Below are 18,347 nucleotides of genomic sequence, written 5' to 3' on the forward strand. Positions count from 1 at the left end.
AAGACAGATGTAGGATAGCGGTGCGGAAATTTGCCTTTAGCCAGCGGGTAGTTGTTTGGTGAAACAGACTTCCATCCCTTGTTGTGGAAGTTGATAGCCAAAATAAATTTAAGGCTCAGCTAGACAGGTATTTCGAATGAACGGAGGGGTGAAATGGGAGTGGATTTTTTTTTTTTTTTTCCCCTGGTTTATGCTGCTTAAGCTTTCTTTCTTGCATCATATGCCTCTACTAAACTGCCTTTACCTGCTTAATCTCCTTTGTGACTTGGTTACAGACTAGCTTATATCTATCATAGGCTTCCTTGTCACCCATTAATTTTTATGTATCACATGGATTTTTCTTCTCTGCCATGTGTTATTAGTTCATCTGACATCCAATTAGGTCTAAACCTTGAACAATATTTCTTAGTTGGTATGTAAAGCCTAGTAGCTTCCAAGATAATTTCCTTGAATTTGCTGTTGGTAACATCATCACTTGGTCCCACTCTACAGAATTTAAATACTGTCTCAGACCATCGTAGTCGCCTTTACAGAAGCAAAAACCCTTCCCTTTATCCCTGATGGTAGTTACCTCTTTGAATAAATCCCACTTCAGCACACTGTGGTCACTGCCACCTAGCAGTATCTTTATCTGCAGATTCTTAATGCATGAAGAATCACTACTGATAATCAGATCAAGAGTATTAATCCCTCTAGTTGCCTCCAAAACATGCTGATGTAGAAAACAATCATCCAAAAATTCCACTAAAGTCTTGCTAGTGAATGAGTGACCAACCCACAAATTTCAGTCAATATCTGGGAAATTAAAATCCCCCATTATAAGACTCTCTGATTTACTGGCCCACTATTTCCCTGTACAGTTTCTTATTATACTCATCAGAGTCATTAGGCCTATAGCACACTCCTACTCTCAATTTTGATCTTCGAATGCTGATGTCACACCAAACTGCACTGTCCAGAGATGTCGACTGTACATATCTGGACAGTGTAGCTTCAGTTCCTTGGATTTTGTGTTTCTTAACTAATAGCATAACCCCTCCTCCCTTCCTATCCTGTCTATCCTTTCTGTACACATTGTACTCCCCAAATTCCAGTTCTGCATTCCTTATATCTGTGTGAACACCACGTCTCTGATATCCCAACAACATCTGCCTTTGATGTTTTGAGCAAAACCTTAAATTGATCAAATTTATTTACCAACTTCCTAGCACTGGTGTACATGCAAGTATAAATGCACCTGTTCCTATTCTTAGCTACCTGCTAATGCGCCAATAAAACCCAACAACCAACCAACCAACTTAGCTACCCTAACACAACCCATGTGTTTACTTGTACCGCAATGACTTCCAGCAGTCTCTGAAATATCCTGCATGTTGTTTTCCAGGCTGCTGCTCATTCCAATAGAAGCAGTGCAAGAATCACTTCCATGTCTGCCAGTGGCTACTGTTTCCCCCCTTGTTTCCCCCCCCCCCCCCCAAGCTAGCAGTTTTCCGATCCACCTAACACTGCCACGATAGCATCAGCAAATATTCTTGCACCCTTTCTATTTAAGTGTATCCCATCCTGTAGAAGCAGTCTCTCCTGTTAACGAGTACAGACCAGGCCGAAAAAAATTCTACCCCTTGAGCCTTGCACAATCTTTCCAGGGCTGAACTGATCACCAAGGCTCTCATTATATACTCCCTCCTCTCGTGTCTGGGCAGCATTGCAGACACTTTCAAATTCAACCCTAATTCACAGTTTTTTTTTCAACAGTGACCTGTACTTGTTAAGATGAAGGAAGATTAGTTAACATTAGAGTTGAATTTCTGTAGATTGTCCCAGAAAATGGAGGTTATGGAGAAAATATATGAAAAAAAAAAAGAAAAGTTGGTTCTATGAGTTTGATGTTGGACAGTAAAAGGATTCTGACTGGTCACATGTTCAGATTGATTTGGAAGAGAGAGGAGGAATTATAGAAGACAATTCAGAAGAACAGTGCCCATGGAAGTATATATATACAGACAAGGCATGCACCAGAAATAAAATGTCTATGAGACTTACAGTGGAGAGATTTTGTTGGAGATGGGTCATTAATTAACTTGAATGCCCTCATTGGAATGGAGCCTAGAAGCCTGAAAGTGGTTTTGAGTAACCGCCAAAGATGTGAAAACAGTATTCCAGGATAGGGGGGAATTGTGATTTGTACAGAGTGAGCAGCTATTTGGAAGGAAAGTAACACGCAGAGTGAAAGAGAAAATCCAGTTTTTTAGATGCAGAGGAAGCAATATTTGTGATGTTCTTAAGCCAAGAGAGATTAGAAGTCAGGGTAATCCATGATAGACATATGTGATTTTATGTAGAAATATGGGTGTCATTGAAGATAAGCATAGGAGCAGAAGAATCCTTTTTGCAAGATATAAGACAGGCCTAAGTTTTAGTAAGATTGAAATTAACTAAGTTGTCTTTGCCCCACTGGAGATTTATGACGAGATAGGCATTGAGGGATTTAAAAGTGGATATTCGAGACATTGAAGCTATTTGTGAAGGGTAATGTTTCCCAAACTGGAAGACAGAATGCAATATGCTATCATTAGCAGAACTATGGATAGGATTTCTGGTCAATGGGAGAAGTGTCATTAATATAAAAGAGGACAAGAGTGGGAGAAAGAACTGAACCTGGGGAATAACTGCATTAGTGGAGAAGCTATAAGACAAAAAGCTTCACTTGTAGTGAGCAGTTAGAGAGAAAGCCGAATACTCAATTACAAAAAACCACTGGCAAACCCATAAGAGAGAAGCATGCCAAACACAATAAAAAGACTTTGAAATATCAAGAGCAACTATTTGAGTTTCAAAAAACTTTTCCATTGAATTTATCCATAAATGCGTAATATAAACAAGTATATCACTCATGGATTGACACTAATTGAATCCATACTGGAGAGCAATGATCAGATGGAAGGTTTCTAGATAGTTTAGGAATTGCCATTTAATAGATTTCTCCATTACTTTAAAAAGAGTAGAAGAAAGTGCAATGGGACAATAATTGGATAAAAGGGATTTGCCACAAATTATTAAGACAACTTAGATGAGCAGTGGTTGAATTAACTGATAATGTTAGAAATTCTGTGTGTTATTTCTGTTAGAAAAAGTATGCAGGGTCTGGTTGACTGTAAGTGGAAATGGACATCACTGAGACTAGAACTGAGACCATGTACATTTGTGAATTGAATGAAGAACATCGGAGGGTTGAAATCTTTTTGAAAACAAGTTTCTTTTTTCTATTAGTTTGACTATTTATGATGTATTCAGCAGTAAGAAAAAAGTAACAGATTTCTATTACTTTTTGGGGAAGTAGTAGTAGTAGTAGTAGTAGTAGTAGTGGCACTTGATGCAAGAAAGCAGTGTAGGAGCTTATGCAGCATCAGCCAAAAAAAAAAAAAAAAAAAAATCACACCATACCCTCCAATTGCCTGTCCAGTTCCTCCTTAAATTTATTTAACCTATCAACTTCCACAACGACAGATGGAAGTTTGTTCCAGCAATTAACCACCCGCTGGCTAAAGGCAAATTTCCGCACATCTATTCTACATCTATCCTTTCTTAATTTGAACTTATGTCCCCGTAGGTTCGTATTCTGAACAAGTGGGAGGATCCCATCAGAATTCAGCGTGCTCAACCCATTCAAGGCCTTATAGACCTCAATCAGATCATCGCGCAGGTGCCTAGTCTCCAGCCACTGCAATTTGCAGAACTTAAGCCTCTCATTCCCCTCACCAATCGTGTTGCTCTTCTCTGTACACGCTCAAGCAAATCTACATCCTTCCTAAAATGAGGCCTCCAGACCTGTACGCAGTACTCAAGGCGTGGCCTGACCATTGCCTTATACAGAGGGACAATCACCTCCTTTTCCCTGCTAGCAAAATTCCTATATATCATTGACAAAACCCCATGACCTGCCCTAGCAGCCTGTCTACATTGCTCAGAAAACTTCATATCTGACTGCACAATTACTCCCAGGTCTTTTTCATTTTCTACCACCTTAAGTGTAGTACCACACAGTTGGTACGTTTCTCTGGGGTTACTTCTACCCATATGCAGTACTTTGCATTTGTCAAGGTTAAACTTCAGTTGCCACTTCTTAGCCCATCTGCCCAAATTATCTAGATCCTGTTGCAGTAGCACACTGCCATTACTGTCATTAACAACCCTGCCAACCTTCGTGTCATCTGCAAACTTCGACATTAAGCTTGATATACCTTCATCAATATCATTGATAAATATACAAAACAACAGTGGCCCCAACACCGAACCCTGTGGGACTCCACTAATAACATTAGTCCACGAAGAGCAGCACCCATTGATTACCACCCTCTGTCTTCTCCCACTTAACCATCCTTTTATCCATTGTAGCAACTTACCCTTAATACCATTCTGCTCCAATTTGTACAGTAGTCTTCCATGCGCAACAGTGTCAAAAGCTTTCCTGAAATCCAAGTATATGATATCAAAATTATTTTTTGCATCCAGTTCCTTTGTGACCACATCATAATAACCAATCAAATTTGTCAGACAAGACTTTCCCTTAACAAACCCATGCTGTGTCTGAATTATTGCTGCAGTCTTGTCTAGATGATCCTGCAATGCATCTTTAACCAGTGACTCCATTATTTTACCCGGAACAGAAGTTAAACTAACTGGTCTGTAATTATTCGTGTCACCCTTCGAACCTCCTTTGTGAATTGGGGATACATTTGCACATCTCCAGTCCGTGGGAACCTCCCCTGAATCCAAGGATGCTCTCATAATTATGGCTAAGGGTTTGCTTAGTTGCTTTGCCGCCTCCTTTAATATAACTGGATAGATCCCATCCGCCCCAGGTGCCTTTCTTATGTTTAACTTCAACAATTTCTCCTCCACTTTGCTCTCAGTTATTACAAAATCATTAAGCACACTGCTACAATTTAATAACCTTCTTCCATTTTCAAACTGTAATGATTCCTCACGTGTGAATGTAGATGCAAAATACTCATTCAGTTTGTTTGCTATCTGAGCAGGATCATCAACAGTCGAACCATCGATGTCAAGTGGACCAATCATATTCAGCCCCTTCCTTTTAGAGTTTATATAAGTAAAGAAATCCTTGCTGTTTTTCTTAGCATCTTTTGCCAAAGATTTCTCGTAATCCGCCTTTGCCTGCCGAACCTCCTTTGTGACCTGATTACAGACTAGCTTATATCTGCTACAGGCTTCTGCGTCGCCTGATAATTTATATGCATCCCATGCATTTTTCTTCTCTGTCACGAGTCTCATTAGTTCATTTGATAACCATTTAGGCCTAAACCTTGAACAATATTTCTTCATCGGTATGAAAAGTCTAGTAGCTTCCACGAATAATTCCTTGAATGCTTCCCACTTAGAATTTACTGTTTGTAACATCGTCAGTCGATCCCACTGTACAGAATTTAAAAACTGTCTGAGACCACTGTACTCCCCTTTACGGAAGCAAAAACCCTTTCCTTTACCCCTGACGGAAGTTACCTCTTTGAGTAAATCCCACTTCAGCACACTGTGATCACTGCCACCTAGTGGTTCCTTTATCTGCAAATTCTTAATACACGAATGATCACTGCTGATAACCAGATCAAGAGTATTACTTTCTCTGGTTGCCTCTCGAACATGCTGCTGCAGAAAACAATCATCCAATAAATCCACAAAAGTCTGACTAGTGTGTGAGTGACCAACCCACAAGTTCCAGTCAATATCTGGGAAGTTAAAATCCCCCATTATAAGACATTCTGATTTACTGGCCCACTCTATTTCTCCGTACAATTGTTCATTGTACTCATTCGAGTCATTAGGCCTATAACACACTCCTACTCTTATTTTTGCTTTTGCAGTGCTTATGTCACACCAAACTGACTCAACAGTGCACTGTCCATCTATATCAACTGGATGCACTTCTTTTGATTTTATGTTTTTCTTAATTAACAGCATAACACCTCCTCCCTTTCTGTCCTGTCTATCCTTTCTGTACACATTGTACTCCCCAAATTCCAGTTCTGCATTCCTTATATCTTTGTGACACCACGTCTCTGCTATCCCAACAATATCCGCCTTTGATGTCTAGAAGGCATGTATGAAGTAATGAAATTTTTGGATATGGCATATACATGGCAAGAATATACCTTGCTCTTTGATACAGCATGTCCTCAACAATGCCCCACTACAGATACACATCACTTGGACTTCCTCCACACCCTGACTGGCAGAGAGTAGAAGCAGCAAGATTATACACTAATTGATCTGGAAGCCTCCTAGCAAGTTACCAATATGTTGAATTCACTGGGTTATCTAGTCTAGCCATCCTGCAAACAATGATTTAGAGCTGCAACCTTGAAATGTAAAGAAGATTGGATCTTGCCATGATTAGCATTAGTAGAGGCATATAATGCAAGACAGCAAGCTTTTACAGCATCAGCCAAAAAAAAAACTTCCACTCACCCCTCCGTTCGTTCGAAATACCTGTCCAGCTGAGGCTTAAATTTATTTAGGCTATCAACTCCCACAACAACGGATGGAAGTCTGTTCCACCAACCAACTACCCACTGACTAAAGGCAAATTTCCACACATCTATCCTACATCTGTCTTTCCTCAATTTGATTTTATACTCTCTCAGGCGATTATTCTGAGCAAGAGGAAGAATCCCATCAGCATTGAGCATGCTCAAACCATTCAAGGCTTTATACACCTCTATCAGATCACCTCGCCAGTGCCTAGTCTCCAGACAGTGTAATTTGCAAAACTTAAGCCTTTCTTCATAAGAGCAACCCTTTGTTCCATTCACTAATCTTGTTGCCCTTCTCTGTATTCGTTTCAGCAGCTCTACATCCTCCTTGAAATGAGGCCTCCAGACCTGTATATAGTACTCAAGGTGTGGCCTGACCATTGCCTTATACAAGGGAATAATCACCTCCTTATCCCTGCTAGAAAACGTCCTGTATATCATTGACAAGACACCATGAGCTACTCTTGCTCATCCCGTCTGCACTGCTCAGAGAACTTCATATCTGCCTGCACAATTACCCCCAGGTCCTTTTCATTCTCTACCACTGTCAGTGTAGTACCACAGAGTTGATACGTTTCTCTGGGGTTGCTGTTTCTCATATGTAGTACTTTACATTTGTCAATGTTAAACTTCATTTGCCAACTCTCAACCCATCTGCTCAACCTTTCCAGGTCCTGTTGCAGCAGCATAGCATCAGTAATGTCCTTAACAACCCTGCCAACCTTTGTATCATCTGCAAACTTGGACATTAAGCTTGATATACCATCATCAATATCATTTATAAATATAGAAAACAATAATGGACCCAACACTGAACCCTAAGGGACTCCACTAATAACATTAGTCCACGATGAGCAGTGTCCATTGATTATCACTCTCTGTCTTCTTCCCCCTCAACCACCCCTTTATCTATAACAGCAATTTGCCTCCAATGCCATACTGCTCCAATTTGTGCAGCAGTCTTCCATGTGCAACAGTATCAAAAGCCTTTCTAAGATCCAAGTATATAATATCAAAGTTATTCCCTGCATCCAGTTCTTTTGTGACTGCATCATAGTATCCAATCAAATTGATCAGGCAAGACTTTCCCTTAACAAAACCATGCTGTGTCCGAGCTATAACTGAAGTCTTGTCTAGATGATCCTGCAGTGCTTCTTTAACTAGTGCCTCCATTAATTTTCCTGGAACTGAAGTTAAACTCACAGGTCTATAATTACTTGTGCCAGCCTTTGATCCAGATTGAGGTTATGATGCCCACCATAACCAAGACATCAATCATAGTGCATGTTGGAAGGGGGGGGGTTTACTGAACTGTGCTCTGAAGATAAAACATGGGTTCCACCACTTTAAGCCTCCAATAAGCAAAGTGGTGGTATTGCACTAGTTGATTAGACTTATCTACCACCTAGTATTCCCTAGTAACACAATGGGACAAACACCACATATTGAACCCTGCTTACATTTTGCAGCTGGATGGTCACCCACACGATACTAGGTACTTCAAGGCTTGTACATGAGTTTATACCCAGGGTCACTACTAGTCCAACCACTGTGAAGGTGCAAGCAGAAGATTTGGTTGTCGCAGAATGATTGGTCTTCACTGAATTTCAGTCCACTTGACTTTAGTGACACCTAATTATAAGTTCTATCAATGTTTTAGACTCCCAGTAACAAGTCTAGCTTGGTATACCTGAGAGGATGTCTCTGACAGCCTCAAGAACCAAGTTCAAATTTGTGACCAAGATTTACACATGTATAAATCAGATCAAGAAGGGCTTCTTTCAAGAATTGTAATCGGTGATGAAATGTTGATTCATCACTGAAATCCAGAAAAACAAACTGGAGGCAATTAAATTGAAGCACAATAGGTTATTACTTCCCAAAAAAAATTCAGGATTCACCCCCTCTAGTGGGAAGATCAGTCATTCCTTGGGGCATGAATGCAACAGTACATATAGGGTATACATTCCACTATAGTCAACATAATATATAATGTTGACCATAGTAGAATTGCTGATAAATGTAGATCACAACAGATTACAGAATTCTCAGAATCCCACTGTGTGAGCTGGGTATTAAACTGAAAAAATATTGCATTTAAACATTTTTTGCAAAAAAAGTATTTCAATAAAATTAAAAATATGAACAGTTCAATTTGATCATGTATATACCAATAAATGACTGTGCCGCATACACCTCACCCAAACCAATAATATGAAAGATGTAATTATAAATAAGTGCATATTTCACGTTATTAAAATAACAAACTTTAATGCAAAATCGACAATTTTAAACTATTTCTAGCTTTTATTCTAAAGGTAGTGAATATTGTGTAAAGTACACCATATGGCTGCTTCTTTGTATGTATCTACTGAAACATTAATAACTGTGAATATTATTAGCATTAGTAGATGCATTTGATGCAAGAAAGCAGGCTTATGCAGCATCAGCCAAAAAAAAAAAAATAAAATAAAATAAATAAATAAATAAATAAAAAATACCCACTTCCACTTCACCCCTCTGTTCATTCGAAATACCTGTCCAGCTGAGCCTTAAACTTATTTAGGCTATCAACTTCCTCGACAAGGGATGGAAGTCGGTTCCACCAACCAACCACCCGCTGGCTAAAGGCAATTTTCCTCACGTCTATCCTACATCTGTCTTTCCTCAATTTGAATTTATGCCCTCTCAGGTGATTATTCTGAGCAAGAGGAAGAATCCCATCAGCATTGAGCATGCTCAAACCATTCAAGGCTTTATACACCTCTATCAGTTCACCTCGCTGGTGCCTAGCCTCCAGACACTGTAATTTGCAAAACTTAAGCCTTTCTTCGTAAGAGCACCCCTTTGTTCTATTCACTAATCTTGTTACCCTTCTCTCTACTTGTTCCAGCATCTCTACATCCTTCTTGAAATGAGGCCTCCAGACCTGTATACAGTACTCTAGGTGTGGCCTGACCATTGCTTTATATAAGAGGATAATCGCCTCCTTATCCCTGCTAGAAAAATTCCAGTATATCATTGACAAGACACTATGAGCTACTCTTGCAGACTGTCTGCACTGCTCAGAAAACTTCATATCTGCCTGCACAACCACCCCCAGGACCCTTTCGTTCTCTACCACTGCCAGTGTTGTACTACAGAGTTGATACGTTGCTCTAGGGTTGCTGTTTCCCATAAGTAGCACTTTACATTTGTCAATGTTAAACTTCATTTGCCACCTCTCAAGCCCATCTGCTCAACCTTTCCAGATCCTGTTGCAGTAGCATAGTGTCAGTAGTGTCCTTGACAACCCTGCCGACCTTCGTATCGTCTGCAAACTTGAACATTAAGAAAACAATAATGGACCCAATACTGAACCCTGAGGGGCTCCACTAATAACATTAGTCCACGATGAGCTGTGTCCATTGATTACCACTCTCTGTCTTCTCCCTCTCAACCACCCCTTTATCCATAGCAGCAATTTGCCACCAATGCCACACTGCTCCAATTTGTGCAGCAGTCTTCCATGTGCAACAGTATCAAAAGCCTTTCAAAGATCCAAGTACATAATATCAAAGTTATTCCCTGCATACAGTTCTTTTGTGACTGCATCATAGTATCCAATCAAATTGGTCAGGCAAGACTTCCCCTTAACAAAACCATGCTGTGTCTGAGCTATAACTGAAATCTTGTCTAGATGATCCTGCAGTGCTTCTTTAACAAGTGCCTCCATTAATTTTCCGGGAACAGAAGTTAAACTAACAGTTCTATAATTACTTGTGTCGCCCATTGATCCTCCTTTGTGAATTGGGGTCACATTTGCACATCTCCAGTCCATGGGTACTTCCCCGAGTCCGAGGAAGCTCTCATAATTATGGCTAAGGGTTTGCTTACTTCCTTTGCTGCCTACTTTAATATAACTGGATAGATCCCATCCACCTCAGGTGAATTTCTTGTATTTATCTTCAACAATTTCTCCTCCACTTTACTCTCAGTTATTACAAGATTCTCTAGCTTACTGCCAGAGTTGAATACACCTCTGGCATTCCCCTCGCTGAATAACTCCTCATGTGTGAATGTCGATGCAAAATATTCATTTAGTTTGTTAGCTACCTGAGCAGGATCATCAACAGTTGACCCATCAATATCAAGTGGACCAATCTGATTCATCCCCTTCCTTCTCGAGTTTACATAAGTAAAGAACTCTTTGCTGTTTTTCTTTGCATCCCTTGCCAAAGATTTCTCGTAATCTGCCTTCGCCTGCCTAACCTCCTTTGTAACTTGGTTACAGATCAACTTGTATCTATCATAGGCTTCTGTGCCACGTGTTAATTTGTATGTATCCCATGCATTTTTCTTCTCTGCCATATGGTCTCATTAGTTCATCTGACATCCACTTAGGCCTAAACCTTGAACAATATTTCTTTGTTGGTATCTAAAGCCTAGTAGCTTCCAAGATAAGTTCTTTGAATGCTTCCTATTTTGAATTTGCTGTTGGTAACATCATCAGTTGGTCCCACTGTATAGAATTTAAATACTGTCTCAGTCCATTGTAGTCGCCTTTACGAAAGCAATAACCCTTCCTTTACCACTAATGGTAGTTACCTCTTTGAATAAATCTCACTTCAGCACACTATGATCACTGCCACCTAGTGGTTCATTTACCTGCAGATTCTTAATGCATGAAGAATCACTACTAATAATCAAATCAAGAGTATTACTCCCTCTAGTTGCCTCCCGAACATGCTGATATAGAAAACAATCATCCAATAAATCCACAAAAGCCTTGCTAGTGTGTGAGTGACCAATGCACAAATTCCAGTCAATATCTGGGTAATTAAAATCCTCCATTATAAGACTCTCTGATTTACTGGCCCACTCTATTTCCCTGTACAGTTTCTTATTATACTCATCAGAGTCATTAGGCCTATAGCACACTCCTACTCTGAATTTTGATCTCCCAATGCTTATGTCACACCAAACTGACTCGACACTGCACTGTCCAGCAATGTCGACTGGCTTCACTTCCTTGGATTTTATGTATTTCTTAACTAATAGCATAACCCCTCCTCCCTTTCTATCCTGTCTATCCTTTCTGTAGACATTGTACTCCCCAAATTCCAATTCTGCATTCCTTATATCTGTGTGACACCACGTCTCTGAAATCCCAACAATATCTGCCTTTGATGTTTTGAGCAATACCTCAAATACATGAAATTTATTTACTAAACTCCTAGCAGTGGTGTACACTCAAGTATACATGCACCTGTTCTTTTTCTTAGCTACCCTAACACAACCCATGTGTTTACTTGTATCCCAACGATTCCCAGCAGTCTCTGAAATATCCTGCATCTTATTTTCCAGGCTGCGGCTCATTCCAATAGAAGCAGTGCAAGAATCACTTTCACCTCTGCCAGTGGCTATTGTTAATCTATTATTCCTTGTGTCTCCCCAATCTAGCAGTTTTCCGACCCACCTAACACTGCCTCGATAGCATCAGCAAACATTCTTGCACCCTTTCTATTTGAGTGTATCCCATCCCTGTAGAAGCAGTCTCTCCTGTTAACAAGTACAGACTAGGCGGAAAAAAATTCTACCCCTTGAGCCTTGCACAATCTTTCCAGGGCCGAATTGATCGACAGGGCTCTCATCATATACTCCCTTCTATCGTGTCTGGGCAGAATTGCAGACACTTTCAAATTCAACCCTAATTCATGGCTTTTTTTTCAACACTGACCTGTACTTGTTAAGTAATTCCGCCGGTCTCCTACTCTTAATATCATTAGTGCCAACGTGTACAACTATATCACCTTTTGTGCCCTTAAAAGATGATATACGCTCTACAACTTCATCAACCTTTGCCCTGGCAGACACCCTGGTCCTGTTTCACCTATCCTTTTTACAAAGCATGTTTCCCGTTTCCCTGACAATAGAGTCACCAACAACTACTAGTTCCTTTGGGACCAGCGCATTCTGCCTTGGGGGCTGCCGCTGTGTTGTGTGATGACCAAGTGCCAGCTCTGGCATTGGTGTGGGCAGCTGAGAGCTTGATGGGCTCCTCACTTTTAATCCTTCGAGGGCATCCACCCCTGTCCTTCAAGCTCTCATACAGGCCCATAACAATGCTGAGTTGTCACCTGATTTCTTTACACTCCTTGCATCGCGCACACACAAAGACATCCCCCATGGCATTATAAGTAACACTTTGAATAAACATCTTGATAACCTCAGAAACTGTGATTTGTTTGTCACAGGTAAGGGGAAAAACTGTAACAACAGATATTCTATATAATATATGCTAACTTCAGAAAAACAGATAATGGAGAAGAAACTTACGTGAATATAAATATATATATATCTCAAAATTTACTTTATTTCTTTACAGTTATGTAGCATTACTCATTCTGAAATAAAAAAGAATGAATTAAAATTTTATATCACCTGTAGAGAATCTACACCTTCAATTAGTGCTCTTGTTCTTTCGGATGCTTTAATAGTTGCTTTTGGAATTCCATCCACATAAATATGATATGCTTCTACAACATCAATTGGAATGTCGGGTGGTATCCAGCCAAGCAGAATACTTTTGTTAAGTTGGCGTTCAAGAATCAGGCACTGGGGAGGGGGAACTACTGATAAGAAGAAAAAAAAAATGCATAATTTTTCAAGCGATGATCAAAGAATATTATTAAAAAGTAAACATCTTACAAAAAAAAAAACTTGTTTTAATAAGAAATTTTAAAAAATAATTTCTTAATAGCCAACTGTGTGTAAATATTAAACAAAAGTTTAACAAAATATAGGGAAATACACATTAGAAGTGGCATATGATACAAGAATTTTTTTTTAAGAAAACCCCAAACATGAGAGGTATTAGAACCTAGAGTACTTAGTACCATGCATGGGTTGGAGGTTGAGAAGATGAAAGAAGATATTTGTTGACATTAGATTTGAACTTCTGTAGACTGTAATTTTCAGGAAATACGTATGAAGGAAGGCTGTTCCAGAAAACAGTGACAGTTGAATGAATAAACGAGGAAGATGAAAAGTTGGTTTTGTGAGTTTGAACTTGGCCAGTAAATGGATGTTGGCGCCACATGTTCAGTTATTTTGAAAGAGAGAGCGGGAATTATAGAAGCCAATTCAGAAGAGCAGTGCCCATGGAAGTATCTGCAGAAAAGGCATGCAGCAGAAACAGTATGTCTATGAGACAGCGAGTGGAGAGACTCTGTTAGAGATGAATCATTAATTAACCTAACTTCCCTATTCTGAATAGAATCAAAAAGCCTGATACAGGTTTTGGGGGCAACACCGCCAGATGTGGGAACAATATTCCATGGTAGGGCAGATTTGCGATTTGTACAGAGTGAACAACTGTTTAGAAAAATTGTAATGCTGAGAGTGAAAGAGAAAACAAAGTTTTTTAGATACAGAAGAAGCAATATTTGTAATGTGCTTGTTTTAAGAGAGATTAGAAGTCAGGGTAATCCCAAAAGAGGGGTGCCTCCGTAGCCAGGTGGGCAGGAGCAGCATTGCGTAGTACAGGCTTCTTGATTAGACTGGGGTTTGAGCCCGTGCCCGCCAAATACGGAGGATGCAGAAAGGTCAGGAAATGACCACCGCATATCCCCAGAGCAATATGGCCTTAGTTGCTAATGCTCCTAAAAACCAAATAACAACAACAATAGCAACAATCCCAAAAGAGATATATCATCTTGCCTAGAAATCGGAGTGTCACCAAAGATAAGTATAGGAGCAGAAGAATCCTTTTTGCAAGATATAAGACAAGACTGAGTTTTAGAAGGATTGAAATCACCTAAGTTGTCTTTGCCCCACTGGAGAATTACCTGGAGATCAGCATTTAAGGAATTGGTAGCGATTATTCGAGAATTGGAGCTGATCGAGCAGGGCAAAGTTTCTCAAAATGGAAAGTGGAATGCAATGTGCTATCATCGGCAAAACTATGGATAGGATTTCCAGTCAATGGAAGGACATTAATATACAAGAGGAAAAGAGTAGGGGGAAGAACTGAACCTGGGGGGAAATCAGCATTAGTGGAGAAGTTACAGGACAGAGAGCTATCTACCATCACTCATTTAGAAGGATTTCAATCCTTCTAAATGAGTTAGCGATCACAGAGAAAACTGGATAACCAATTAGAAAAAACAGTTGGCAAACTATAACAAGGAAGCTTGTTTAGAAGACCTTTATGCCAAACATGATCGAAAGCCTTTGAGATGTTAAGAGCAACTGCTTGTGTTTTATCGAACTTTTCCATTGAATTTTTCCATAAATGGGTAACATAAGCCAGAATATTACCAATGGATTGACATTGACGGAATCCATACTGGCGATCGTTGATCAGACGGAAGGTTTCTGAGTAGAAGTAATTGCAATGGGACGATAATTGGATGGGAGGGATTTGTCACCCTTTTTAGGCACTGGCTGGATATGAGCAAATTTCCTAGCAAAAGGAAAAAAACCTTTTCAATAAGAAAGTGAAAAAAGGCAGCAAAGAATAGGAGTAAGTTCAGAAGCACAGGTTTTGAGAACAAGTGGAAAAATACCATAAGGACCTGGAGCTTTCTTAGCATCAAGATTCGTCAAGATCCTTCTGACATCCTTTTGACGGAAGACCACAGGAGGCAGTGAACGTAGTGTGTTGGGAATGGTTAGAGGTATTTTACTAAGATCATTAATACATGAGTTGAAAGTAAAATGGGATGCTAGCAGGTCAGTTTTATCCTTGGCTAAAGTGACAATAGAACTATCTCATTTTGACAGAGGTGAGAGCAGAGATGGGAAAAAGTTGTGGCCAATAGCTTTGGCAAGAGACAAGAATGCTCAGCTACCATTAAGGCAAGAAGCAAGTTTTCTACTCTTAGCCTATTAAAAATCTATATTGTAGTTTTAAAAGTTTTCCACCAACCTTATGTAGAAATAAAACACAACGAAAACTGGAATCTTGATAACTATGTATTTATAATAAATTATATTTGATTGTATTTACAATAAATTATATTTGACTGTATTTACAATAAATTATATTTAATTTTACAACTAAAATATATAAAATATTCATTAAAATATACTGGCTTAAGAACAATAAAACCATAAAACACATTAAAATATACTAAATTAAAAGCGATAAAACCATAGCTTTCGAAGGCTCCTGCCTTCTTCTTCAGCGGTGCATCTTTAATTACCAGCAGGTTCACGGTACTCATCACGTGTTTCATTCCCACGTGTTCCGTTCTCTTGTGTGTGTTATGGAACTGGAAATGGCTCGGGAGTGGGTCATATGAAACCGTTCATCCCTTCTGAGGATAGTGGTCTTGAAGAGGGGATGGATCCGCGTTCCTCTATCTCTATTAATATTCACTGTGGAACACCTCTATTTCTATTAATATTCACTATGGAACAGATCTGCAAACTCTCAAGCCACTTCCGGTCCCAGAACTTATGTGCGATCGGTGATGATAGCATCATCCAGGGAGATCTTGTGCTGCTTCTCCCAAAAATGCTCGGCCACGGCGGACTTACCATACTCTGCATTTCTTATTGCCTTAGTGTGCTCCCCAGACGATCTTTGAGACGGCGTTTTGTTCCCCCTACATAACACTCCCCACAATCCGAGCATCTAATACTGTATACGACCCCACTTGCATTTTCTTTTTGAATGGGGTCCTTTACTTTTGACGCGATTGTGTGCAGCCTCCACCCTGGAAGCTGCACACAACGCGTGTGATAATTTCTTAGTACTCTAGTTATATGCTCAGTTAGACCCGGATAGTAGGGAATGTATGCAGTGGATACTGGCGTAAAAGATTTGCCTCTCCTCTGATTTCCTTTAATATATTTTTCTATAATCCTCTGGGGGTAGCCACATTTTGTAAGATCCGTCGTGACACATTCGTACTCTACCTTCCTATCCTCGGAGGTACTACAGTGTGATTTTGCCCTGTCAACTAATGTTCTAACCACACTGTTCCTATGATGGCTGGCCTGAGCTGAATTGTAGTGCGAATATTGACCTTTACACATCGGTTTCCTATAGACCTTAGTCTTTAGTTGTTGGTCTTCCCTACAGACCAACACATCTAGGAACGGCAAAACTCCTCCTTCTTCTACCTCCAAGGTAAATTGTAAGAATGGGGAGAAGCCATTTAAAAAGTTCAACACCTGATCTTCACTCCCCTTTCGTATAACTGAAAACGTATCATCCACGTATCTTTTCCAGGGACGCATAGGGAGAACACTAACATTAAATATTCTAACCTCGAGTCCTCCATAGCTAAATTAGCAATAATTTCGCTAATGGGGGAGCCCATGGCTGTACCATTAACCTGCTTATACACAGTATTATCAAACACCATAGTGGTGATCGAGAGGCATAATTCTATACCTTTCTCAATATCCTCTAAATTTAATTGTGTTCTAGTATTTAGGGTGGTATCGCTCTGTAAGGCCATGTGTGCACAACGCACTCCATGGCCGATCGGAATACATGTAAATAGAGATGTCACATCAAAAGATATCATAATTTCATTCTCTTCTATGTGTTGGCTTCTTATAAAATGCACAAAGTCTTTGCTGTCCTTAACACTACATTCGGAAAGTCCTACTAATGGAAATTAGTAAAAAAATCGAAAGGGGAGTGAAGATCAGGTGTTGAACTTTTTAAATGGCTTCTCCTTATTCATACAATTTACCTCGGAGGTAGAAGAAGGGAGTTTTGCCATTCCTAGATGTGTTGGTCTGTAGGGAAGACCAACAACTAAAGACTAAGGTCTATAGGAAACCGATGTATAAGGGTCAATATTCGCACTACAATTCAGCTCAGGCCAGCCATCATAGGAACAGTGTGGTTAGAACATTAGTTGACAGGGCAAAATCACACTGTAGTACCTCCGAGGATAGGAAGGTAGAGTACGAATGCGTCACGACGGATCTTACAAAATGTGGCTACCCCCAGAGGATTATAGAAAAATATATTAAAGGAAATCAGAGGAGAGGCAAATCTTTTACGCCAGTATCCACTGCATACATTCCCTACTATCCGGGTCTAACTGAGCATATAACTAGAGTACTAAGAAATTATCACACGCGTTGTGTGCAGCTTCCAGGGTGGAGGCTGCACACAATCGCGTCAAAAGTAAAGGACCCCATTCAAAAAGAAAATGCAAGTGGGGTCGTATACAGTATTAGATGCTCGGATTGTGGGGAGTGTTATGTAGGGGGAACAAAACGCCGTCTCAAAGATCGTCTGGGGAGCACACTAAGGCAATAAGAAATGCAGAGTATGGTAAGTCCGCCGTGGCCGAGCATTTTTGGGAGAAGCAGCACAAGATCTCCCTGGATGATGCTATCATCACCGATCAGGCGCATAAGTTCTGGGACCGCAAGTGGCTCGAGAGTTTGCAGATCTGTTCCACAGTGAATATTAATAGAGATAGAGGAACGTGGATCCATCCCCTCTTCGAGACCACTATCCTCAGAAGGGATGAACGGTTTCATATGACCCACTCCCGAGCCATTTCCGGTTCCATAACACACACAAGAGAACGGAACACGTGGGAATGAAACACGTGATGAGTACCGTGAACCTGCTGGTAATTAAAGATGCACCGCTGAAGAAGAAGGCAGGAGCCTTCGAAAGCTATGGTTTTATCGCTTTTAATTTAGTATATTTTAATGTGTTTTATGGTTTTATTGTTCTTAAGCCAGTATATTTTAATGTATATTTTATATATTTTAGTTGTAAAGTTAAATATAATTTATTGTAAATACAGTCAAATATAATTTATTATAAAT

At 39.9% G+C, this 18,347-nt stretch overlaps 1 protein-coding gene across 1 annotated transcript in view; it reads right to left on the minus strand.

Moving 5' to 3' along the window:
• Window positions 1–18,347, minus strand: part of LOC150081819 (RIMS-binding protein 2-like) — a 1,020,459-nt gene that overhangs the window by 497,576 nt on the left and 504,536 nt on the right. Inside the window, exon 15 of the mRNA XM_090380329.1 lies at window positions 12,975–13,162. Within this exon, the coding sequence (XP_090236455.1) occupies window positions 12,975–13,162 (188 nt within the window). The remainder of the gene's footprint in view (window positions 1–12,974; window positions 13,163–18,347) is intronic.

This window comes from Mastigoproctus giganteus, chromosome 8 (genome assembly GCF_048544385.1).
Source record: "Mastigoproctus giganteus isolate SK-2022 chromosome 8, ASM4854438v1, whole genome shotgun sequence".
Lineage (NCBI taxonomy): Eukaryota > Metazoa > Arthropoda > Arachnida > Uropygi > Thelyphonidae > Mastigoproctus > Mastigoproctus giganteus.